The 27,054-nt window shown below is 48.7% G+C and overlaps 1 protein-coding gene across 1 annotated transcript in view; it reads left to right on the forward strand.

The window, feature by feature from the left end:
* Positions 1-27,054, forward strand: part of LOC144592488 (organic cation/carnitine transporter 2-like) — a 60,062-nt gene that overhangs the window by 15,514 nt on the left and 17,494 nt on the right. The window contains exons 2-7 of the mRNA XM_078397086.1: positions 5,937-6,040; positions 9,796-9,950; positions 14,299-14,470; positions 15,618-15,759; positions 18,975-19,075; positions 26,460-26,674. Coding sequence (XP_078253212.1) covers positions 5,937-6,040; positions 9,796-9,950; positions 14,299-14,470; positions 15,618-15,759; positions 18,975-19,075; positions 26,460-26,674 — 889 coding nt within the window. The remainder of the gene's footprint in view (positions 1-5,936; positions 6,041-9,795; positions 9,951-14,298; positions 14,471-15,617; positions 15,760-18,974; positions 19,076-26,459; positions 26,675-27,054) is intronic.

Consider the following 27,054-nt stretch of genomic DNA (forward strand, 5'->3'; position numbering starts at 1 on the left):
GCATTACATCCCTGTTTTCGTAGACAACCCCTCTCGAACTAAATGCTAGCATTGAGTTTGCTTTCTTTAATAATAATAATAATAATAATGCATTACATTTATATAGCACTTTTCATATACTCAAAGACGCTTTACAGAGATTTAGAGAACATAGGGAAATGAATAAATAGATAAATAAGTAAATAAGTAAACGAACAGAGAAAGGAGACAGAAGGTGAGGTGACCTTCAGTGGTTGAAGGCAGTACTGAACAGGTGAGACTTCAGCGATGTTTTGAATGTGGTGAGTGTGGAGGAGTATCTAACGGTTTGGGGTAGTGAGTTCCATAGGGTGGGAGCAGCGATGGAGAAAGCCCTGTCCCCCCAGGATCTGAGTTTGGTCCGGGTGTGGGGGGATAGGAGATTGGCAGCAGCAGAGCGGAGGGTGCAGGTGGGAGTGTGCCTGTGGAGGAGGTCGTTCGGGTAGGATGGGGCCAGGTTATGGAGGGCTTTGTAGGTTATGAGGAGGATCTTGTACTGGATTCTCTGGGGGATGGGGAGCCAGTGGAGTTTGTAAAGGACGGGGGTGATATGGTCACGGATCGGGGTGTGGGTGAGTAGACGGACAGCGGAGTTTTGAATGTATTGAAGTTTACTGATGATTTTTGAGGGTGCGCCATAGAGGAGGCTGTTGCAGTAGTCCAGACGGGAGGTGATGAAGGCGTGGATGAGGGTTTCTGCAGCTGTGGAGGAGAGGGATGGACGGAGACGGGCAATGTTTTTGAGGTGGAAGAAGGCTGTCTTTATGATGTGTTTGATGTGTTTGTCGAAGGAGAGGGTTTGATCAAAGATGATTCCAAGATTCCGGATGTGAGGTGAGGTGGATACTGGGAGACCATCAATGTTGAGGATGAAGTTTTGGGTGGATTTGGTGAGCGTTTTTGGACCAATGATGATAATTTCAGATTTGTTGCAATTACTACCGATTCGACTTGCAGAATAACAATAGACAATAGACAATAGGTGCAGGAGGAGGCCATTCGGCCCTTCGAGCCAGCACCGCCATTCAATGTGATCATGGCTGATCATTCTCAATCAGTACCCCGTTCCTGCCTTCTCCCCATACCCCCTGACTCCGCTATCCTTAAGAGCTCTATCTAGCTCTCTCTTGAATGCATTCAGAGAATTGGCCTCCACTGCCTTCTGAGGCAGAGAATTGCACAGATTCACAACTCTCTGAATGAAAACGTTTTTCCTCATCTCCGTTCTAAATGGCCTACCCCTTATTCTTAAATTGTGGCCCCTTGTTCTGGACTCCCCCAACATTGGGAACATGTTTCCTGCCTCTAACGTGTCAAAACCCCTTAATATTCTTATACGTTTCGATAAGATCTCCTCTCATCCTTCTAAATTCCAATGTATACATTTTGGGAACATTTTGGGAATCCTGCACCAGCCACTCCCAAGTCCCTTTGCATCTCCGATTTCTGGATTCTCTCCCCATTTAGAAAATAGTCTACGCCTTTATACCTACGACCAAAATGCACGACTCCACACTTTGCTGCACTGTATTCCACCTGCCACTTCTCTGTCCACTCTTCCAACCTGTCCTCGTCTTTCTGCAGAGTCCCTGGACCCTGGCACCAGGGAGGCAACACGCCATCCTTGGATCCTGCCTGTTGAAGCAGAAATCCCTGTCTGTACCTTATGTTGATCCAAAATGGATTGTCTATCTGGCATAAGTGAGAAGGTCAGGCTTAACCTCCCAGAAACTCTGCAGCGAAAATAATTCAGTCACGGACTAGTGTAGAATTCACAAGCTCACCTTCCCTCCCTGGCAAGGTAGAGATTGGGTTCCATTCCAACCAAGGGTGGCACGGTGCTAGAATTTATAGACAACAGACAATAGGTGCAGGAGTAGGCCATTCGACCCTTCGAGCCAGCACTGCCATTCGCTGTGATCATGGCTGATCATCCACAATCAGTACCCCGTTCCTGCCTTCTCCCCATATCCCCTGACTCTGCTATCATTAGGAGCTCTATCTAACTCTCTCTTGAAAGCATCCAGAGAATTGGCCTCCACTGCCTTCTGACGCAGAGAATTCCACAGATTCACAACTCTGACTGAAAAGGTTTTTCCTCATCTCCGTTCCCAATGGCCTACCCCTTATTCTTAAACTGTGGCCCCTGTTTCTGGACTCCCCCAACATTGGGAACATTTTTCCTGCATCTTGCTTGTCCAGTCCTTTTATACGTCTCTGTAAGATCCCCTCTCATTCTTCTAAACCCCAGTGAATACAAGCCCAGTCTTTCCAATCTTTCCTCATATGACAGTCCCGCCATCCCGGGGATTAACCTGGTGAACCTACGCTGCACTGCCTCAATAGCAAGGATGTCCTTCCTCAAATTAGGAGACCAGAACTGCACACAAAACTCCAGATGCGGTCTCACCAGGGCCCTGTACAACTGCAGAAGGACCTCTTTACTCCTGTACTCAAATTCTCTCATCGTGAAGGCCAACATACCATTAACCTACCTTCCTTCCCTGGCCAGGTAGAGATTGGATTCCATTCCAACCAGTGGAGGAATTGAGTGCCTTCTCAATTAATGATGAGCGCTGGAATTTAGAAGATTGAGGGGGGATCTTATAGAAACTTACAACATTCTTAAGGGGTTGGACAGGCTAGATGCAGGAAGATTGTTCCCGATGTTGGGGAAGTCCAGAACAAAAGGGGTCACAGTTTAAGGATAACGGGGAAGTCTTTTAGGACCGAGATGAGAACGTTTTTTTTCACACAGAGAGTGGTGAATCTGTGGAATTCTCTGCCACAGAAGGTAGTTGAGGCCAGTTCATTGGCTATATTTAAGAGGGAGTTAGATGTGGCCCTTGTGGCTAAAGGGATCAGGGGGTATGGAGAGAAGGCAGGTACGGGATACTGAGTTGGATGATCAGCCATGATCATATTGAATGGCGGTGCAGGCTCGAAGGGCCGAATGGCCTACTCCTGCACATATTTTCTATGTTTCTATGTTTCTATGTTGCAGTCAAATGCCTTACTTTGAACAACATGCCCCATCTGGGACTATTTGTGCTGGAGAAAGCAGGCTGCAAGGGAATTATAAAATCGACAGTACTGACGTTGAGAAAAGAAAGGTAATAACAGAAGTGAGTGGGAATGAGGGGGTTAGCTTTTGATGAGCGTTTGTCTGCACTGGGCCCGTACTCACTGGAGTTTAGAAGGTTGAGGGTGGACCTCATTGGATAGAGTGGATGTGGAGACGATGTTTCCACTGGTGGGAGAGTCTAGGACCAGAGGACATAATCCTCAGAATTAAAGGGTGCTCTTTTAGAAAGGAGGTGAGGAGGAACTTCTTTAGTCAGAGGGTGGTTAATCTGTGGAACTCATCGCCACAGAGGGCTGTGGAGGCCGAGTCAGTGGATATTTTGAAGGCGGAGATAGACAGATTCTTGATTCGAACGGGCATCAAGGATTATAGGGAGGAGGCAGAGATCAGCCACGGTTGAATGGCGGAGCAGACTCGATGGGCCGAATGGCCTAATTCTACTCCTATAACCTGTGAACTTGTGAAGTCTAATTTCTTCGCATCAGACTGATGGTGTGATGTTTGGTGGACAGTGTGGGGTGGGAGGACCCGTCTCTCCTCCCGTGCAGCAGGTGGCGCTGCACGGGACAAAGGGAGATGTTTTGGACATGGTTATCTCTGTCTGTACACAGTGTGTGAATGTGTAGTCAGACCGTGTGGTTGCAGCCATTTTTAGTTGTCTTGCTGCCAGCATTGAGTTCATGTAATAAAGACTTCTGTTGCACCTTGAAGACTCTCAAGTTTTATACAGACATAGAACAAGAACACGAAAGATTGAAATCATTTTCCGGAGGGGATTGAGTTCAGTAAAACTCTGAAGAGATTGACCATTTTTAGTGAACATAATATATGATTCAACATCTCTATTGCATTATTAAAACCTTATCTTATCGGGAAAGTTAATTGACATATTTCGCTGCCTATAAATACATGAGCCTTCGTTTTGAGAAATCTCTTCCAAGTGGGCGCGGTGGTAGAGTTGCTGCCTCACAGCGCTGGAGACCCGGGTTCCATCCCGACTATGGGCGCCATCTGTACGGAGTTTGTACGTTCTCCCCGTGACCTGCGTGGGTTTTCTCCGAGATCGGTTTCCTCCCACACTCCAAAGACGTGCAGGTTTGTAGGTTAATTGGCTTGATATCAATTGTCCCTAGTGTTAGTGTATGAGGATGATTGGTCGGCAAGGACTCAGTTGAGTTGAGTTGCGAGGTTCTGTGAAAAGCTTTTGTTGCGTGCTAACCAGCCAGCGGAAAGACAATACACGATTACAATCGTGCCATTTACAGTGTACAGATACATGATACGGGAATAGCATTTAGTAGGAGTGGGGATTTAAGAGTTTGGAGCGGTTGTAATACATGATTGTAGATCTGCTTCTGTGGCTGGCATGCAGATAGTCGCCTGGGTTGGACGCCATCTTGGAAGCCGCCATTCTCCTGCCTTCTCTCCATAACTTTTGGTGGGCCGAGGGTAGGGGTGCCAACTATCTCACTCCCAAATACAGGACAAGGTGACGTCACCGTCCCGCACCCCACGTGACCTCACCCAGCCAGCGGCCACGTGCTCCCGCTCCACCAATGGCGGCCGCCCGGGCCGGGAAGCGGGTTGCTACGCAACCTCCGTTAGGCGGCGCCCGGGCCTCCGGACCTACAGTGTCTGGACCTAAACTGTCCACACCTACACTGTCCGGACCTACAGTGTCTGGACCTACACCGTCCGGGCCTACACTGTCCACACCTACACTGTCTGGACCTACAGCGTCAGGGCCTACAGTGTCCGGGCCGACAGCCCCCCCCCACCGGGTCTAATACGGGACAAGGGCTGTCCCGTACGGGACAAACCAATTTAGGCCAAAATAAGGGATGTCCTGGCTAATACGGGACAGTTGGCAACCCTAGCCGAAGGGCATGTTTATGTGCTGTATCTCGAAACTAAACTAAACTAAATTAAACTCAAGTAAAGATTCTTATCAACCCTGCCTTGATCTACAATGTGCCAGCGAGTAGAAGATGGCATTTCTCTGTACTCTGAACGTAGAACATAAGGCAGAAAGAGGCCCTTCGGCCCACAATGTCCATGATGAACCTGATTCCAGATGTCTAAAGAAGTGTCTTGACCCAAAAAGTCACCTGTCCATGTTCCCCAGAGATGCTGCCTGCCCCGCTTAGTTCAGTTTTAATTTAGTTTAGTTTAGACAATAGACAATAGGTGCAGGAGGAGGCCATTCGGACCTTCGAGCCAGCACCACCATTCAATGTGATCATGGCTGATCATCCACAATCTGTACCCCGTTCCTGCCTTCTCCCCATATCCCCTGACTCCGCTATCATTAAGAGCTCTATCTAGCTCTCTCTCGAAAGCATCCAGAGAATTGGCCTCCACTGCCTTCTGAGGCAGAGAATTCCACAGATTCACAACTCTCTGACTGAAAAAGTTTCGTTGAGAGAGACAGCGGGGAAACAGGGCCCACTGCCCAGCGATCCCGGCAGACTTACACTACCCCACACGCACCAGGGACAGTTTACAATTTCACCAAAGCCAATTAACCTGCAAACCTGCACGTCTTTGGAGTGTGGGAGGAAACCGGAGCACCCGGAGAAAACCCACGCTTGTCACGGGGAGAACGTACAAACTCCGTACAGACAGCGCCCCCGTGGTCGGGATGGAACCCGGGTCTCTACCTCTACCGCTGAGCCACCCATTATAAATACCAATATGAATAGGTAGCCTGGGACAGTGCATAAGGAGTTGCCAACTTATAGCGGTGTTCCAATAATAGAGCACGAATCATCAATGATCTTTTATGGTTAATTCTTCTTTTCCTGGTAATTATTTATTTTTGCCTTCCTTGCAGTGGAATCTTGTCTGTGAACACAGCTGGAAAAGACCCTTCACCATGTCAATATTCTTTCTGGGGATGACAAGCGGTGCCTTAATATCCGGGCATATATCCGACAGGTACAACGTAATAACAATGAACCGCGGCACGGTGGCACAGCGGTAGAGTTGCTGCCTCACAGCGCCAGAGACCCGGCTTCCATCCCGACTACGGGTGCTTGTCTGTACGGAGTTTGTACGTTCTCCCCGTGACTCGCGTGGGTTTTCTCTGGGATCGTGCGCTCATGAGGTCATAAGGAGTAGAATTAGGCCATTCGGCCCATCAAGTCCACTCCGCCATTTAGTCACGGCTGATCTTTCTCTCCCTCCTGACCCCATTCTCCTGCCTCCTCCCCATAACCCCTGACACCCGGGTGCTCCGGTTTTCTCCCACCCTCCAAAGATGTACAGGTTTGTAGGTTAATTGGCTTCGGTGTATGTGTAAATTGTCCATAGTGTGGGGAGAAGGCAGGAACGGGGTACTGATTGAGAATGATCAGCCATGATCACATTGAATGGCGGTGCTGGCTCAAAGGGCCGAATGGCCCCCTCCTGCACCTATTGTCTATTGTCTATTGTGTGTGTAGGATAGTGTTAGTGTGCGGGGATCGCTGGTCGGCGCGGACTCAGTGGGCCGAAAGGGCATGTTTCCGCACTGTATCTCTACACTAAACCAAACTAAACAGTAGATGCTGGTTTAAACCAAAAATAGACTCAAAGTGCTGGAGTAGCAATAGAGTGTAACTGAGTTAGGCTGGAGTCCCGAGCTAGGGAGTCCCAACACAGTGGAGCTGCTGCCTTACAGTGCCAGAGACCTGGGACTGAGTCTGAAGAAGGGTCACCCATTCCTTCTCTCCAGAGATGCTGCCTGACCCGCTGAGTTAGAAACATAGAAACATAGAAAATAGGTGCAGGAGTAGGCCATTCGGCCCTTCGAGCCTGCACCGCCATTCAATATGATCATGGCTGATCATCCAGCTCAGTAGCCTGTACCTGCCTTCTCTCCATACCCCCTGATCCCTGTAGCAAAAAGGGCCACATCTAACTCCCTCTTAAATATAGCCAATGAACTGGCCTCAACTACCTTCTGTGGCAGAGAATTCCACAGACTCACCACTCTCTGTGTGAAGAAATGTTTTCTCATCTCGGTCCTAAAAGACTTCCCCCTTATCCTTAAGCTGTGACCCCTGGTTCTGGACTCCCCCAACATCGGGAACAATCTTCCCGCATCTAGCCTCTCCAACCCTTTAAGAATTTTATATGTTTCTATAAGATCCCCCCTCAGTCTTCTAAATTCCAGCGAGTACAAGCCCAGTCTATCCAATCTTTCCTCATATGCAAGTCCCGCCATCCCAGGGATTAATCTGGTGAACCTTCTCTGTACTCCCTCTAAGGCAAGAACGTCTTTCCTCAGGTTAGGAGACCAAAACTGCACACAATACTCCAGGTGCGGTCTCACCAAGGCCCTGTACAACTGCAGCAGAACCTCCCTGCTCCTAAACTCAAATCCTCTTGCTATGAATGCCAACATACCATTCGCTTTCTTCACTGCCTGCTGCATCTGCATGCTTGCTTTCAATGACTGGTGCACCATGACACCCAGGTCACGTTGCATCTCCCCTTCTCCCAATCGGTCACCATTCAGGTAATACTCTGCTTTCCTGTTCTTGCCGCCAAAGTGGATAACCTCACATTTATCCACATTATACTGCATCTGCCATGCATTTGCCCACTCGCCTAATCTATCCAAGTCACTCTGCAGCCTCCTAGCATCCTCCTCGCAGCTAACACTGCCACCCAGCTTCGTGTCATCCGTAAACTTAGAGATGTTGCATTCAATTCCCTCGTCCAAATCATTAATATACACTGTAAATAACTGGGGTCCCAGCACTGAGCCTTGCGGTACCCCACTAGTCACTGCCTGCCATTCCGAAAAGGACCCGTTTATTCCTACACTTTGCTTCCTGTCCGCCAACCAATTTTCTATCCACCTCAAAACTGAACCCTCCATACCGTGTGCTTTAAGTTTGTACACCAATCTCCTATGTGGGACCTTGTCGAAGGCCTTCTGAAAGTCCAGATATAACACATCGACTGGTTCTCCCTTATCCACTCTACTAGTTACATCCTCGAAAAATTCTATAAGATTTGTCAGACATGATTTGCCTTTGGTAAATCCATGCTGACTTTGTCCGATGATTTCACCACTTTCCAAATGTGATGCTATCACATCTTTAATAACTGACTCTAGCATTTTCCGCACTACCGATGTTAGGCTAACTGGTCTATAATTCCCCGTTTTCTCTCTCCCTCCCTTTTTAAAAAGTGGGGTTACATTAGCTACCCTCCAATCCTCAGGAACTACTCCAGAATCTAAAGAGTTTTGAAAAATTATCACTAATGCATCCACTATTTCTGAGGCTACTTCCTTAAGCACTCTGGGATGCAGCCTATCTGGCCCTGGGGATTTATCTGCCTTTAATCCATTTAATTTACCTAACACCACTTCCCGACTAACCTGGATTTCCCTCAGTTCCTCCATCTCATTAGACCACCGGTCCCCCGCTATTTCCGGCAGACTTCCTTAGTGAAGACAGAACCAAAGTATTTGTTCAATTGGTCTGCCATCTCCTTGTTCCCTATGATCAATTCACCTGTTTCCGACTGTAAGGGACCTACATTTGCCTTAACTAATCTTTTTCTCTTGACATATCTATAAAAGCTTTTGCAGTCTGTTTTTATGTTCCTTGCCAGTTTTGCCTCATAGTCTAGTTTCCCTTTCCTAATTAAGCCCTTTGTCCTCCTCTGCTGGACTCTGAATTTCTCCCAGTCCTCTGGTATGCTACTTTTTCTGGCTAATCTGTATGCTTCATCTTTTGTTTTAATACTATCCTTGATTTCCCTTGTTAGCCACGGATGCACTACCTTTCCTGGTTTGTTCTTTTGCCAAACTGGGATGAACACTTGTTGTAGTTCATCCATGCGACCTTTAAATGCCTTCCATTGCATGTCCACCGACAACCCTTTCAGCATCAATCGCCAGTCTATCTTGGACAATTCACGCCTCATACCCTCAAAGTTACCTTTCTTTAAGTTCAGAACACTTGTTTCTGTATCGACTTTGTCACTCTCCATCCTAATGAAGAACTCTACCATATTATGATCACTCTTGCCCAAGGGGCCTCGCACAACAAGACTGCTAACTAACCCTTCCTCATTACTCAATACCCAGTCTAGAATGGCCTGTTCTCTCGTTGGTCCAGCATTTTGTGATACCTTCGATTTGTACCAGCATCTGCAGTTATTTTCCTACATACGGAGTTTTACGTTCTCCCCATGACCTGCACAGGTAGGGTTGCCAACTTCCTCACTCCCAAATAAGGGATAAAAGGTGATGTCACCGCCCCCGCGCCCCACGTGACCTCACCCAGCCAGCGGCCACGTGCTCCCGCTCCACCAATGGCGGCAGCCCGGGCCTACACTGTCCGGGCCTACAGGGGCCCCCTGGCCTACAGTTTCCGGGCCTACAGCAGCGTCCGGGCTACAGCGTCCGGGCCTACAGTGTCTGGGCCTACAGTGTCTGGGCCTACAGTGTCCGGGCCTACAGTTTCCAGGCCTATGTTTCTATGTTTCTATGATCACAATGAATGGCGGCGCTGGCTCGAAGGGCCAAATGGCCTCCTCCTGCACCTATTTTCTATGTTTTCTATGTTAACTCTCTTCAATTTATTTTGGGGCTGTTCGGATGGGAAGGCAAATAAATCTGAGCTTTAAAATGAACTTTGTAAAACAGTTCTTTGTAAATATAATCTAAATTTTTTTTCTTGCTTCCAAAGATACGGGAGGAAAATAGTTCTCTTTGGCGCAATGCTGATACAGACAGGATTGAGTTTTATCCAAGTCATCTCATGGAGCTGGGAGGTGTTCTGCATACTCTGTTTTTTCGTTGGTTTCGGAGATATCTCCAATTATGTTGCTGCCTTTGTCCTGGGTGAGTTACTTACAGAAACATATTTCTTATACATATACAATTCTTAAAGGATTGGAAAGGCCAGATGCAAGAAAAATGTTCCCAATGTTGGGGGAGTCCAGAACCAGAGGCCACTTTCTAAGAATAAAGGGGAGGCCATTTAGAACTGAGGTGAGAAGAAACCTTTTCAGTCAGAGAGTTGTGAATTTGTGGAATTCACTGCCACAGAAGGCAGTGGAGGCCAATTCACTTGATGAATTTAAAACAGAGTTAGATGGAGCTCGAGGGGCGAGTGGAATCATGGGACATGGGGAGTAGGCAGGCACGGGTTACTGATTGTGGATGATCAGCCATGATCACAATGAATGGCCATGCTGGCTTGAAGGGCCAAATGGCCTTCTCCTGCACCTATTTTCTATGTTTCTAACCTCTGACACCTGTACTAATCAAGAATCTATCTATCTCTGCCTTAAAAATATCCACTGACGTTTGGCCTCCACAGCCTCCTGTGGCAAAGAATTCCACAGATTCACCACCTTCAGACTAAATACATTTCTCCTCATCTCCTTCCTGAAAGAACATCCATTAATTCTGAGGCTGTGACCTCTAGTCCTAGACTCTCCCACTAGTGGAAACATCCTCTCCACATCCAGAATGCAGGGATCTGCAGGGAATGGAGGGAGATGGATCACATGCAGGCAGAGATAGGTTTAATTTGGCGCATCATATTCGTCACGGACATCAGGGGCCAGAGGGACTGGTCCTGAGAGGGACTGTTGTAGGTAACTCAGCGGGTCAGGCAGCATCTCTGGAGAGAAGGAATGGGTGACATTTCGGGTCGAGACCCTTATTCAGACTGATGTCAGGGGAGGGGGCGGGACAAAGATAGAATGTAGTCGGAGACAGGATAACTAGTGGGAGAACTGGGATGGGGGAGGGGATAGAGAGGGAAGGCAGGGACTATCTGAAGTGAGAGAGGTCAATGTTCAAACCGCTGGGGTATAAATTACCCAAGTGAAATATGAGGTGCTGTTCCTCCAATTTGCGCTGGGCCTCACTCTGACAATGGAGGAGGCCCAGAACTGAAAGGTCAGATTTGGAATGGGAGGGGGAGTTGAAGTGCTGAGCCACCGGGAGATCAGGTTGGTTAAGGCGGACTGAGCGAAGGTGTTGAGCAAAACGATCGCCGAGCCTGCGTTTGGTCTCGCCGATGTGGAGAAGTTGACACCTGGAACAACGGATACAGTAGATGAGGTTGGAGGGGGTGCAGGTGAACCTCTGCCTCACCTGGAAAGACTGTTTGGATGTTACAGAGATGTAGTGCGGCACAGTGGCGCAGTGGTAGAGTTGCTGCCTCACAGCACCAGAGATCTGGGTTCCATCCTGACTACATGTTTTCGGAGTTTGCAATACTTTGCCAACTTCAATGCCTTGTCAATTTCAAGGCCTCGTCAATTTCAATGCCTTGCCAATTTCAATGCCTTGTCAATTTCAGAGCCTCGTCAATTTCAATGCCTTGTCAATTTCCATGCCTCATCAATGTCAAAGCCTCATCAATTTCAATGCCTCATCAATTTCCATGCCTCGTCAAATTTAAGGCTTTGCCAACTTCAATGCCTCGTCAATTTCCATGCCTTGTCAATTTCAATTGCCTTGTCGATTTCAATTGCCTTGTCGATTGCAATACCTCGTCGATTTCAATGCCATAAATTATAATGCCTTGTCAATTATAATGCCTTGTGAATTTCAATGCCTTGTCGATTTCAATGCCTTGTCGATTTCAATGCCTTGTCGATTTCAATGCCTTGTCGATTTCAATGCCTTGTCGATTTCAATGCCTTGTCGATTTCAATGCCTTGTCGATTTCAATGCCTTGTCGATTTCAATGCCTTGTCGATTTCAATGCCTTGTCGATTTCAATGCCTTGTCGATTTCAATGCCTTGTCCATTTCAATTACCTTGTCAGTTTCAATTGCCTTGTCGATTTCAATGCCTTGTCAATTTCAATGCTGTGTCAATTATATTGCCTTGCTAATTTCAATGCCTTCAAGAACCTTCAAGAAATATTCTATTAGTTTCCCAGCTTGTTGCCCTTTACAGCAAAATTAGAAACATAGAAACATAGAAAATAGGTGCAGGAGGAGGCCATTTTGCCCTTTGAGCCAGAACCTCCATTCAAAATGATCCTGGCTGATCATCCTCGATCAGTAACCCCCTGCCTGCCTTCTCCCCAAATCCCATGATTTCGTTAGCCCTAAGAGCTCTATCTAACTCTCTCTTGAAAACATCCAGTGAATTGGCCTCCACTGCCCTCTGTGGCAGAGAATTCCACAGATTCACAACTCTCTGGGTGAAAATGTTTTTCCTCATCTCAGTCCTAAATGGCCTCCCCCTTATTCTCAAACTGTGACCCCTGGTTCTGGACTCCCCCAACATGGGGAACATTTTTCCTGCATCTAGCCTGTCAAATCATTTAAGAATTTTATTTGTTTCTATAAGATCTCCTCTCATTCTTCTAAATTCCAGTGAATACAAGCCCAGTCATAGAAACATAGAAACATAGAAAATAGATGCAGGGGGAGGTGATTTGTCTCTTCGAGCCAGCACCGCCATTCATTGTGATCATGGCTGATTGTCCCCAATCAATAACCCGTGCCTGCCTTCTCCCCATATCCCTTGATTCCACTAGCCCCTAAAGCTCTATCGAACTCTCTCTTAAATCCATCCAGTGATTTGGCCTCCATTGCCCTCTGTGGCAGAGAATTCCACAAATTCACAACTCTCTGGGTGAAAAAGTTTTTTCTCACCTCAGTCTTTATTCTAAGACTGTGGTCCTTGGTTCTGGACTCGCCCAACATTGGGAACATTTTTCCTGCATCTAGCTTGTCCAGTCCTTTTATAATTTTATATGTTTCTATAAGATCCCCTCTCATCCTTCTAAACTCCAGTGAATACAAGTCTAGTCTTTTCAATCTTTCCTCGTATGACAGTCCCGCCATCCCAGGGATCAATCTCGTGAACCTACGCTGCACTGCCTCAATTACAAGGATGTCCTTCCTCAAATTAGGAGACCAAAACTGTCCCTAATACTCCAGATGTGGTCTTACCAGGGCCCTATACAACTGCAGAAGAACCTCTTTACTCCTATACTGAAATCCTCTTGTTATGAAGGCCAACATTCCATTACCTTTCTTCACTGCTTGCTGTACCTGCACGCCAACTTTCAGTGACTGGTGTACAAGGACACCCAGGTCTCGCTGCACCTCCCCCTTACCTAACCTAACTCTATTGAGATAATAATCTGCCTCCTTGTTTTTGCCGCCAAAGTGGATAACCTCACATTTATCTATATTATATTGCATCTGCAACGCATCTGCCCACTCACTCAACCTGTCCAGGTCACCCTGCAACCACCTAACATCCTCTTCACAGTTTACACTGCCACCCAGCTTTGTGTCATCTGCAAACTTGCTAGTGTTGCTTCTAATTCCCTCTTCCAAATCATTAATATATATGGTAAACAGTTGTGGCCCCAACATCGACCCATTCTTTCATCATACGTCAGTCCCGCCATCCCGGGAATTAACCTGGTGAACCTATGCTGCACTCCCTCAAGAATGTCCTTCCTCAAACTAGGAGACCAAAACCATTCGGTTTATTCGGAATATAGACACAAAACCTTTGTAGGAAGATACAAATGCCAAAGGGTCTCGACCCGAAACGTCACCCATTCCTTCTCTCCAGAGATGCTGCCTGACCTACTTAGTTACTCCAGCATTTTGTGTTTACCAAGGAATTGACAATTGATTGTAATATTTTTTCTCTCTCTCTCTCTCCCCCTCTCTCTCTCTCCCCCCTCTCTCTCCCCCTAACCCCCCTCTCTCTGTGTCTATGTCTCTCTGTCTCTGTCTCTGTGTCTAATTATCTGCCCCTCTCTCTCTCTCTCTCTCTCTCTCTCTCTCTCTCTCTCTCTCTCTCTCTCTCTCTCTCTCTCTCTCTCTCGCTCTCTCTCTCTCCTCTCTCTCTCTCTCTCTCCTCTCTCTCTCTCTCTCTCTCTCTCTCTCTCTCTCTCTCTCTCTCTCTCTCTCTCTCTCTCTCTGTCTGTCCCTCTCTCTGTCCCTCTCTCTCTCTCTCTCTCTCTCTCTCTCTCTCTCTCTCTCTCTCTCTCTCTCTCTCTCTCTCTCTCTCTCTCTCTCTCTCTCTCTCTCTCTCTCTCTCTCTCTCTCTCTCTCTCTCTCTCTCTCTGTCTCTCTCTGCCCCTCTCTCTCTCTCAGTCTCTCCCTCTCTCTCTCTCTGTCTCTGTCTCTCTCTCTCTGTCTCTCTCTCTCTCTCTCCCCCTCTCTCTGTCTCTCTCTCTCTCTCTCTCCAGGGACGGAGCTCCTGGGTAAAGCAGAGAGGATAGCGTTCTCCACGCTGGGGGTCTGCATGTTCTATGCGGTGGGCTACCTTGTGCTGCCACTGTTTGCCTATTATATCCGTTCCTGGCGGATGTTGCTGCTTGCTTTAACTCTACCGGAAATCTTGTACATTCCCTTTTGGTGGTGAGTTAACATTTATCGGGCTGTTATGAATAAGGGGATGGAGAGGCTGGGATTATCTTTCCTAGAGTACAATCGGCTAGAGTCACACAGCGTGGAAAGAGGCCCTTCGGACCGAGAGGGTGGTGAATCTGTGGAACCCATTGCCACAGACGGCTGTGGAGGACAAGTCAGTGGGTATTTCTAAGGCGGAGAAAGACAGATCTTTGATTAATGCGGGTGTCAGGGGTTACGGGGAGAAGGCAGGAGAATGGGGTTGGGAGGGAGAGATAGATCAGCCGTGATTGAATGGCGGAGTAAACTTGATGGGCCGAATGGCCTAATTCTGCTCCTAGAACTCGTGAACATATGAACAATAGACAATAGGTGCAGGAGGAGGCCATTCGGCCCTTCGAGCCAGCACCGCCATTCAATGTGATCATGGCGGATCATTCTCAATCAGTACCCCGTTCCTGCCTTCTCCCCATACCCCCTGACTCCGCTATCCTTAAGAGCTCTATCTAGCTCTCTCTTGAATGCATTCAGAGAATTGGCCTCCACTGCCTTCTGAGGCAGAGAATTCCACAGCTGTATGAATATTGACTTCTCTTTAGATAGCTCCTCTGTCCCTCTCTTCCCCTCCCCCTTCCCAGTTCTCCCTCTATCTTCCTGTCTCCACCTCCAGATATAAGATTATTAAGGGGTTGGACACTAACGTCTCTCTGTCTGTACTAACGGGTGCTGTCTGTACTAACGAGACAGGAAAGATGTTCCCAATGTTGGGGGAGTCCAGAACAAGGGGCCACAGTTTAAGAATAAGGGGTCGGCCATTTAGAACTGAGATGAGGAAAAACTTTTTCAGTCAGAGAGTTGTGAATCTGTGGAATTCTCTGCCTTAGAAGGCAGTGGAGGCCAATTCTCTGAATGCATTCAAGAGAGCTAGAATTATCTATTGTCTATTGTCTGGGCCGACAGTGTCCGGGCCTACAGTGTCCAGGCCTATAGTGTCCGGCCCTGCAGCGCCTCCCCCTGGGCCTAATACAGGACAAGGGCGGTCCTGTACGGGATAAACCAATTTAGCCCAAAATACGGGATGTCCCGGCTAATACGGGACAATTGGCGACCTTAATTGCCAGTTTGACCTCTGTGTTCCTATTTTGTTTTATGTCAGGCTGATACCGGAGTCACCTAGATGGCTCATCGCTCAAGGCCAGGTGAAAGAAGCAGAAAAAATTGTTCAAGGCTTTGCTGAAAAAAACGGCATTACTCACGTTGGGGTGATCTTTGAGATCGCGGATTCACGAGACTATGCGGTAATTATTTCACCTGCGATCCTTGCTATGCATTGCTATTAACCCATGGCACAGTCACTAGGACGGCACGGTGGCGCGGCGGTAGAGTTGCTGCCTCACAGCGCTGGAGACCCGGGTTCCACCCTGACCACGGGTGCCGTCTGTACGGAGTTTGTACGTTCTCCCCATAACCTGCGTGGGTTTTCTCCGGGTGCTCCGGTTTCCTCCCATGCTCCAGACATGTAGGTTAATTGGCTTCTGTAAATTATCAATTCTCCCAGGTGTGTAGGGTCACGTTAATGTTTGGGACGATCTCTGGTCAGCGCGGACTCGGTGGGCTGAAGGGCCTGTTTCCACGCTGTGTCTCTAAAAGTCTAAAGTCTAATCAAGCACTAGTGTATCTCCCTATCATCAGAACAAGAGACCAACATGACTTCATTACATTTACAAATGGAAGAAAGAAAATCGCCCGTAATATATTGTTCCTGCATTAGTTTACTTTAGTTTAGTTTAGTTTAGAGATACAACGCGGAAACAGGTCCTTCGGCCCACCGAGTCCGCGCCGACCAGCGATCCCCGCACACTAACACTATCCTACACACACTAAGAACAATTTACAAATCACCTATCCATGTTCCCCAGAGATGCTGCCTGACCCGCTGAGTTACTCCAGCACTCTGTGAAACGTCACCTATCCACGTTCTCCAGAGATGCTGCCTGACCCGCTGAGTTACTCCAGCGCACTGTGAAACGTCACCTGTCCATGTTCTCCAGAGATGCTGCCTGACCCGCTGAGTTACTCCAGCACTCTGTGTCCTTTTGGGTAAACCAGCATCTGCAGTTTCTTGTTTCTACGTAGAACAGCACAGCACAGGAGCAGTCCCTCAGGCCCACAGTGTCCGTGCCGAACATAATGCCACATTAATCTAATCCCCTCTGTCTACACGTGATCCGTATCCCTCCACTCCCTGCATATCCACGTGCCTGTCTAAAAGCCTCTTAAACACCACTATCGTATCTGCCTCCACCACCAGCCCTGGCAGCGAGTTCCAGGCCCCCACCACCCTCTGCAAAAACACAATGCCCCACACATCTCCTTTACATTTTGACAATAGGTGCAGGAGGAGGCCATTCGGCCCTTCGAGCCAGCACCGCCATTCACTGTGATCATGGCTGATCATCCACAATCAGTAACCCGTGCCTGCCTTCTCCCCATATCCCTTGATTCCGCTAGCCCCTAGAAGCTCTATCTAACTCTCTTTTAAATCCATCCAGTGAATTGGCCTCCACTGCCCTCTGTGGCAGAGAATTCCACAAATTCACAACTCTCTGGGTGAAAAAGTTCCTTCTCACCTCAGTTTTAAATGGCCTCCCCTTTATTCTTAGACTGTGTGACAATAGACAATAGACAATAGGTGCAGGAGTAGGCCATTCGGCCCTTCGAGCCAGCACCGCCATTCAATGCGATCATGGCTGATCATCCTCAATCAGTACCCCATTCCTGCTTTGTCCCAATAACCCCTGACTCCGCTATCCTTAAGAGCTCTATCTAGCTCTCTCTTGAATGTATTCAGAGAATTGGCCTCCACTGCCCTCTGAGGCAGAGAATTCCACAGATTCACAACTCTCTGACTGAAAATGTTTTTCCTCATCTCTGTTCTAAATGGCCTACCCCTTATTCTTAAACTGTGGCCCGTGGTTCTGGACTCCCCCAACATTGGGAACATGTTTCCTGCATCTAGCTTGTCCAGTCCTTTTATAATTTTATACATCTCTCTAAGATCCCCTCTCATCCTTCTAAACTCCAGTGAATACAAGCCCAGTCTTTCCAATCTTTCCTCGTATGACAGTCCTGCCATCCCAGGGATTAACCTCGTGAACCTACGCTGCACTGCCTCAATAGCAAGGAAGTACTTCTTCAAATTAGGAGACCAAAACTTCCCTAATACTCCAGATGTGGTCTTACCAGGGCCGTATACAACTGCAGAAGAACCTCTTTACTCCTGTACTCAAATCCTCTTGTTATGAAGGCCAACATGCCATTAGCTTTCTTCACTGCCTGCTGTACCTGCACGCTTACTTTCAGTGACTGGTGTACAAAGACACCCAGGTCTCATTGCACTTCCCCTTTACCTAATCTGACACCATTGAGACCTTTAGTTCTTGACATTTCCATGCTGGAAAAAAGGTTCTGACTGCCTCCCCTATTCATGTCGAGCGGGTATGAGCTTGAGGGAGAGGTTGAGCAGGCTGGGTCTCTATTCCATGGAGCGCAGGAGGATGAGGGGAGATCCTATAGAGGTGTACAAAATCATGAGAGGAATAGATCGGGTAGACGCACAGAGTCTCTTGCCCAGAGTAGGGGAATCGAGGACCAGAGGACATAGGTTCAAGGTGAAGGGGAAAAGATTTAATAGGAATCCGAGGGGTATGGTTAGGGTGGTGGGTGTATGGAACGAGCTGCCAGAGGAGGTAGTTGAGGCTGGGACAATCCCATCGTTTCAGAAACAGTTGGACAGGTACATGGATAGGACAGGTTTGGAGGGTTATGGACCAAGCGCAGGCAGGTGGGACTAGGGTAGCTGGGACATTGTTGGCCGGTGTGGGCGAGTTGGGCCGAAGGGCCTGTTTCCACACTGTAACACTCTATGACTCTAAGACTTTAAGTCCGTACACTAACATTGCCATCTAATTAACCACTGTGGTACTGTGACTGAGCATTATGAAATTACTTTAGGGCTTTTACTTTGAGGTTGTTAACCTTCAATGTTAGGTTTGTTTTAAAATGTTCTTATGTCCTAGTTTTAGTCCAAACAAACCTTTCAATGTCACTGATAATACTGGGACAGATTGATAAAGAAACAAGGGGCGCAGCGGTAGAGTTGCTGCCTCACAGCGCCAGAGACCCGGGTTCCATCCTGACTACGGCCGCCGTCTGTACGGAGTTTGCACGTTCTCCCCCGTGACCTGCGTGGGTTTTCTCCGGGTGCTCCGGTTTCCTCCCGCACTCCACATACGTGCTGGTCTGTAGGTTAATTGGCTTCTGTAAAAACCGTGTGTAGGCCAGTGTGTTAGTGTACACCGGCTGGTCGGCATGGACTCGGGGGGCCGAAGGGCCTGTTTCCATGCTGTATCTCTAGAGTCTAAAGAAATACACATATGAAGCGCCCACAAAACAGAAATGTGTGCTTGTTGTAAGTGTTAAATACTCATTTGTCTTTTATGCTTTCTTTTAGCTTCTGGATTCCTCAGATAACCAAAAGCATCCATATAGTTTCTTGGATTTGGTTAAAACTTCAAATATACGAAATGTCACAGTTCTTAGTTCCCTTGTGTGGTGAGTAGGGCCTGTATTAGCAAAGAGCTCTCAGCATGATGCACCCCGGACAATATTGTATCACCTGTTATAGTTCCGGTAGTGGCGACTAGCAAAATATACGTTGAGCGTCTTTGAGGAGATCATGAATGAAGCCATGATCTTTGGACTTTGGGCATTTTACACCGCGTTCATGACCAATGTGACTCGTATCCAGGTGAAATAGAAGTTCACGTGCAACCCTCTCTAACCTCTGGGCGGTCATGGTGGTGCAGCGGTAGAGTTGCCGCCTTACAGCGAATGCAGCGCCGGAGACCCGGGTTCCATCCCGACTACGGGCGCCGCCTGTACGGAGTTTGTGCGTTCTCCCCGTGACCTGCGTGGGTTTTCTCCGAGATCTTCGGTTTCCTCCCACACTCCAAAGACGTACAGGTATGTAGGTTAATTGGCTTCGGTAAAATTGTAAACTGACCCTAGTGTGTGTGTGGGATGGTGTTAGTGTGCGGGGATCGCTGGTCGGCGCGGACCCGGTGGGCCGAAAGGGCCTGTTTCCGCGCTGTATCTCTAAACTAAACTAAACTAATTTGGTGCTCCCCCATGTGGCCTCCTTTACATCGGCAAGACCAAGCGTAGACTTGGCCACCCTTTCGCCGATACTTCCACCTAGGCCTGCTGAGTCTCCCAGTTGCCAACCATTTTAATTCCCCTTCCCATCCCCGCACTGAGCTGAAGAAGGGTCTCGACCTGAAACGTCACCCATTCCTTCCTTCTCTCCAGAGATGCTGCCTGTCCCACTGAGTTACTCCAGCATTTTGTGTCTGCCCGCACTGACCTTTCCGTCCTGGGCCTCCTCCATTGTCAGAGTGAGGCCACACGCAAAGTGGAGAAACACATTGGACGGCACGGTGGCGTCTCGGTAGAGCTGCTGCCTCACAGCGCCAGAGACCCGGGTTCGATCCCGCCTACGGGGCGCTGTCTGTACAGAGTTTGTACGTTCTACCCGTGACCTGCGTGGGTTTTCTCCGGGTGCTCCAGTTTCCTCCCGCACTCCAAAGACGTACAGGTTCGTAGGTTAATTGGCTTGTGTAAATAATTGTAAAACTGTCCCTAATGTGTGTAGGGTAGTGTTAGTGTGTGGGGATCGCACCTGGAGTACTGTGTGCAGTTTTGGTCTCCAAATTTGAGGATGGACGTCCTTGCTATTGAGGCAGCGCAGCGTAAGCTCACGAGGTTAATCCCCGGGATGGCGGGATAGTCATAAGAGGAAAGATTGGAAAGACTGGGCTTGTACTCACTGGAGTTTAGAAGGATGGGAGGGGATCTTATAGAGACTTGTAAAATTATAATAGGACTGGACAAGCTGGATGCGGGAAAAATATTCCCAATGTTGGGGGAGTCCAGAACCAGTCTAAGAATAAAGGGGAGGCCATTTAAAACTGAGGTGAGAAAAAACGTTTTCACCCAGAGAGTTGTGAATTTGTGGAATTCTCTGCCACAGGGGGCAGCGGAGGCCAATTCACTGGATGGATTTAAGAGAGAGTTGGTTAGAGCTCTGGGGGCTAGTGGAATCAAGGGATATGGGGAGAAGGCAGGCACGGGTTACTGATTGTGGACGATCATCCATGATCACAATGAATGGCGGTGCTGGCTCGAAGGGCCAAATGGCCTCCTCCTGCACCCATTTTCTATGTTTCTGTGAATGCAACAGAATGCCGTCTTCAATCTAATAAGGCAGCGCGTGCAACAGAGGAGCGTTGCAAACTGTGCAGGTTTGTAGCAGAGTGGTTTGGAGAAGAAATGATGAGTACGTTAGAAACGTACAATCAGTATGTGTGACGGGGTACAGATTGAGACATGCAGAGCAGTAGAGCTAAAGATCTTTCAACAACCAGAGGACAAAATAATCGTCAAGGACGATTCCTTTCACCGTGTTTGGGGAACAAAATGTCCTGAAGGTCCCTGGTTAGGTTTCGGTTTGTTATTGTCACACGTAATGAGATCCAGTGAAAAGCTTTCTCTTGCAGGCCATCCGGTTAAGCAGTTAATACCATACATAAATATCATCAAGCCAAACTCAAGTTGTGCGGCACGGTGGCACAGCGGTAGAGTTGCTGCCTCACAGCGCCGGAGACCCGGGTTCCATCCCGACTGCGGGCGCTGTCTGTACGGAGTTTGTCCGTTCTCACCGTGACCTGCGTGGGTTTTCTCCAAAATCTTCGGTTTCCTCCCACACGCCAAAGACATACAGGTTTGTGCGTTAATTGGCTTGGTAAATGTAAACAAAAATTGTCCCCAGTGGGTGTAGGATAGTGTTAGTGTGCGGGGATCGCTGGTCGGCGCGGACCCGGTGGGCCTGTTTCCGCGCTGTATCTCTAAACTAAAAGCTAAACTAAAGTATATTAGGGGTTAAGTTTATTATAGTCACGTGCACAGAGGTACAGTGAATAGCTTTGTTTTGTCTGCTATCAAAGCAGATGAGATATACATACAATTACATAGATACAATGAAGTCAAACTCAAGTACACTCGGTGGAGCAAAGGGGAAGATACAGAGTGGAGAATATAGTTCTCAGCATCGTAGCGCATCAGTTCCACAGACAAAGTCCAATGTCCGCAATGGGGTCGAGGTGAATCGGCAGTGCCCACCAGGTGGCGCCGTACATGGCAGCCTCGCCAACACCCTTCCTTCCGATGTTGTTTTCAGTCTGTGTTTACTTGTATGTTTTAGTGTGCCTTTAGTGTTTGTATTATGTATGGCTTGGAGAAACCTTTGTTATCTTTTACCTTCGACGGAGATGCGACTTTTTCCACATCGTATCTCCGTCCGCACTGCGGCCTGAACGTCGTGGAGCCGGCGGTCCCTGGTTAGGGATCGACTTCGGGAGCTCCAACCGCGGGAGCTTCGACCGCCCCGAACACGGGAGCTTCGATCGCCCCGATCACGGGAGCTTCGATCGCCCTGATCACCGGAGCTACGATCGCCCCGATCACGGGAGCTTCGATTGCCCCGATCACGAGAGCTTCGATTGCCCCGATCACGGGAGCTTCGATTGCCCCGATCACGGGAGCTTCTACCGCCCCGATCGCGGGTGCTTCGACTGCCCCGACTGCGGATGGTTCAATCGCCCCGACCATGGATGGTTCGATCGCCCCGACCGCAGATGGTTCGATCGCCCCGACCGCGGGAGAAAAGGAGGAAAGAAGGTGCACGTTCTTCGCCTTCCACCACAGTGGGGAATGTGAGGTCGCCGATAAACAAGATGGCCGTGTGGCCTGCGCTGGTGGGGGCTCGGAGGGAGCGCGGTGAGCGCGGTGATCTCGGTGTTTGCGGGGACGAGGCACCATGAGGAGCCTGGCGCGAGTGGGGACGGCTTTGTGACTGTTCGGGCGGACAGGGACAGCAGAGTGAGTGACAGCGGTCGGTACAACTCTGGTCACATCACGGTGAGGGAGCGCGTGTGTGTGTGTGTGGCCCGGACATTGGACTGATGGCCCTGGGTCTCTGCTTATGCTGCGTGCCCTGGGGATTCTCGCAGGCCGCTGTGCCGGCTGCTTCAGTCTATGTTTAATCTTTACGTAGTTGTGTTTCTTGTTGATTGTTTTTGTATGTCTGTGTGGTGAATCACATTTCACTGTACCTCAGTTCACGTGACAATAAAGGACCCATTGCCCCATTGAGCCGATGGAAGGGCCACTCAGAAGCCTGATAACACAGGGGAAGACGCTGTTCCTGAGTCTGGTGGTGCGCGCTTTCAAGGACTGTTCAGAAGTCTGACCATAGAGTTGAAGTAACTGTTCCTGATAAAGAGAACGAGTTCGAAAACAGAGAAATATGTGTTTTTTTATGTGTTTTTATGTGTTTTTATGTGTTTTTATGTGTTTTTAAGTGTTTTTTTAAGTTTGGTACTCTATTAGGTGAGTAGGGGCAAAGTTTAATGGCGATGTGTGGGGCAAGTTTTCTACACAGAGGGCGTTAGGCAGGGTTGTCCCGTATTAGCCTGGACATCCCGTATTTTGGGCTAAATTATTTTGTTCCGTACGGGTCCACCCTTGTCCCGCATTAGGCCCGGGGGGGGCGCTGTAGGCCCAGAGGCTGCTGTAGGTCCGGGACAGTGTAGGCCTGGAGGCCCAGGCGCCGCCTAACAGAGGTTGCTTAGCAACCAGCCTCCCGGCCCCGGGCGGCCGCCATTGGTGGAGCGGGAGCACATGGCTGCCGGCTGGGTGAGGTCATGTGGGGCGCGGGGCGGTGATGTCATCTTTTGTCCCTTATTTGGGGGTGAGAAAGTTGGCACCCCTAGTGGTCGGGGCCTGGAACGCGCTGCCAGGTGTGGTGGTGGAGGAAGATATGCAGGGAATGGAGGGATATGGATTACGAGATCGGGCAGATAAGCGTTGGTCTTGGCATCATGTTGGGCACAGACATTGTGGGCCGAAGGGCCTGTTCCGTGCTAGAACTACACTGCGCTTGTTACTAGCAGGTACCAGAGGAATGTAGTAACGCCAAAACTTTTCATAAGTTTAGTTCTCAACGATGGTAGAATTGCTGCCTCACAGCGCCAGAGACCCGGGTTCCATCCCGACTACGGGTGCCGTCTGTACAGAGTTTGTCCGTTCTTCCCGTGACCTGCGTGGGTTTTCTCCGGGTGCTCCGGTTTCCACCCACGCTCCAAAGAGTACAGGTTTTGTAAACTAATTGGCTTCGGTACAATGGTAAATTGAGGGCGGCACGGTGGCGCAGCGGCAGAGTTGCCGCCTTACAGCGAATGCAGCGCCAGAGACCCGGGTTCCATCCCGACTACGGGTGCCGTCTGTACGGAGTTTGTACGTTCTCCCCGTGACCTGCGTGGGTTTTCTCCGAGATCTTCGGTTTCCTCCCACACTCCAAAGACGTGCAGGTTCGTAGGTTAATTGACTTGGTCAATGTAAAAATTGTCCTTAGTGTGTGTAGGATAGTGTTAGTGTGCGGGGATCGCTGGTCGGCGTGGACCCGGTGGGCCGAAAGGGCCTGTTTCCGCGCTGTACCTCTAAACTAAATGATTTCCGTAAAGCATTATTCAGGTGAACTTTGGTAACTAAGTAGATTTTTATCTGCCTTGAAAATATTTTGGGATGTTATCCATTGCCAAGCCAAACATTCATTTTGGAGAGCACTTAGAAACATCGAAACATAGAAAATAGGTGCAGGAATAGGCCATTCGGCCCTTCAAGCCTGCACCGCCATTCAATATGATCATGGCTGATCATCCAACTCAGTATCCTGTACCTGCCTTCTCTCCATACCCCCTGATCCCTTTAGCCACAAGGGCCACATCTAACTCCCTCTTAAATATAGCCAATGAACTGGCCTCAACTACCCTCTGTGAATTCCACAGATTCACCACTCTGTGTGAAAAAAAACTTTCTCAACTCGGTCCTAAAAGACTTCCCCCTTATCCTTAAACACACTAGGGACAATTTATAATTTGACCAAGTCAATTAACTTTGAGAGGTTTGTGAAAAAAGTTATAATCCACTCCAATGCATAATTCATAATTGCTGCTCCACCACAATGGATAATGGGTGATTGTCTATGTTGGCATTAGACTTTGTAAAAGGCACTTAGAATGAAATCTTCTGGCATGACAAACAACATTGCTAGCATTTTAACGTAGGACTTTTCATTAATAATGCAAATCCCTGCTTGGAACCATCAAGAGTGAAAATAGTCAAGTTAGGAGTGTTTAATTATCATCCACCGATCAGCCAAAACATTATGACCAGACGAGCCAAAACATTATGATCACCTGCCAAATATGCTGCTGGTCCTCCGTGTGCAGCCCCATACGCAGCAGGGTGCGATGCACTGTGTATTGTGACACATTCTTCCCGTGACCACCATTAACATTTTTCTGTGACTTGTGCCACAGTCGACCTTCTGTCGGTTCGGACCAGATGGGATAGCCTTCGTTGCCCTCGCGCATCGATGAGCCTTGGGCGCCCAACACCCTGCCTGTCGCCGGTTTGTGGTTTGTCCCTCCTCGGACCACTGTCGGTCGGTACTCACCACTGCTGACCGGGAGCACCCCACAAGCCTTGACGTTTCAGAGATGCTCTGACCCAATCGTCTGGCCATAACAATTTGGCCCTTGTCAAAGTCGCTCAGGTCTTTACTCCTGCCCATTTCTCCTGCATCCAACACATCAACTTCAAGAACTGACTGCTCACTTGCTGCCTAATATATCCCACCCCTTGACAGGTGCCATTGTAACAAGATAATCAATGTTATTCACTTCACTTGTCAGTGGTCATAATGTTTTGACTCATCGGTGTATGTGCTCACAATGGAAATGAAATTCTTACAGGCCTGTAAACACACCCATCATAAATAACATAACACGTGACAATAGGTGGCACGGTGGCGCAGCGATAGAGTTGCTGCCTCACAGCGCCAGAGACCCGGGTTCCATCCCGACTACGGGCGCTGTCTGTACGGAGTTTGTACGTTCTCCCTGTGACCCGCGTGGGGTTTCTCCGAGATCTTCGGTTTCCTCCCAGACGTGCAGGTTTGTAGGTTAATTGACTTGGTCAAATTATAAATTGTCCCCAGTGTGTGTAGGATAGTGTTAGTACACAGGGATCGCTGGTCGGCGCGGACTTTGTGGGCCAAATGGCCTGCTACTGAGCTGTGTCTGTAAACTAAATAAACAAAAGAATATCAATGTTAGAAACAGAACTATTAGGTTAATTCCCGGAATGGCGGGATTGTCGTATGTTGAAAGACTGGAGCGACTGGGCTTGTATACGCTGGAATTTAGAAGGATGAGAGGGGATCTTAGAGAGACGTATAAGGTTATAAAAGGACTGGACAAGCGAGATGCTTCCCGACTCTCTGACTCCAAGTTGGGAAGTTGGGCGATCGCGAGTTGACAACAGACAATAGGTGCAGGAGGAGGCCATTCGGCCCTTCGAGCCAGCACCGCCATTCAATGTGATCATGGCTGATCATTCTCAATCAGTACCCCGTTCCTGCCTTCTCCCCATACCCCCTGACTCCGCTATCCTTAAGAGCTCGACCTAGCTCTCTCTTGAATGCATTCAGAGAATTGGCCTCCACTGCCCACTGAGGCAGAGAATTCCACAGATTCACAACTCTCTGACTGAAAAAGTTTTTCCTCATCTCAGTTCTAAATGGCCTACCCCCTATTCTTAAACTGTGGCCCCTGGTTCTGGACCCCCCCAACATTGGGAACATGTTTCCTGCCTCTAACGTCTCCAACCCCTTAATAATCTTATACGTTTCGATAAGATCCCCTCTCCGCTATCCTTAAGAGTTCGACCTAGCTCTCTCTTGAATGCACTCGGAGAATTGTCGATCTTGTGCGGGAGACAGGGAAAGACCTTTCGCTTCTCTTCTGTTTTGTCGTAGGATGATTACATCCATCGGGTACTTTGTGTTGACACTCGGCACTCCAAACATGTATGGAGACCCGTACTTCAACTGCCTGATCTCTGCCGTCAGTGAGATCGTAGCCTACACCATCGCTTGGTGGATGATGCACCACGCGCCTCGCCGCCTCTCCACCGCCTCCATGCTGCTGCTGGGCGGGCTGATTCTCCTTGTCATCCAGTTTATCCCCCCAAGTAAGTGGTTCAAAATCTATAACGGACACGACAAGGACCGGACAAGCTCGAAGCGGGAAACGTGTTCCCAACGTCGGGGGAGTCCAGAACCAGGGGCCACACAGTCTCAGGATAAAGGGGAGGCCATTTTAAAAACTGAGGTGAGAACTGAGGGAGAACGCACAGGGCCCTAGTGAGACCGCACCTGGAGTACTGTGTGCAGTTTTGATCTCCAGATTTGAGGAAGCACATTCTTGCTATTGAGGGAGTGCAGCGTAGGTTTACTAGGTTAATTCCCGGAATGGCGGGACTGTCGTATGTTGAGAGACTGGAGCGACTAAGCTCGTATACACTGGAATTTAGAAGGAGGAGAGGAGATCTTATCGAAACGTATAAGATTA

The sequence above is a fragment of the Rhinoraja longicauda genome, chromosome 3 (assembly GCF_053455715.1).
Source record: "Rhinoraja longicauda isolate Sanriku21f chromosome 3, sRhiLon1.1, whole genome shotgun sequence".
Lineage (NCBI taxonomy): Eukaryota > Metazoa > Chordata > Chondrichthyes > Rajiformes > Arhynchobatidae > Rhinoraja > Rhinoraja longicauda.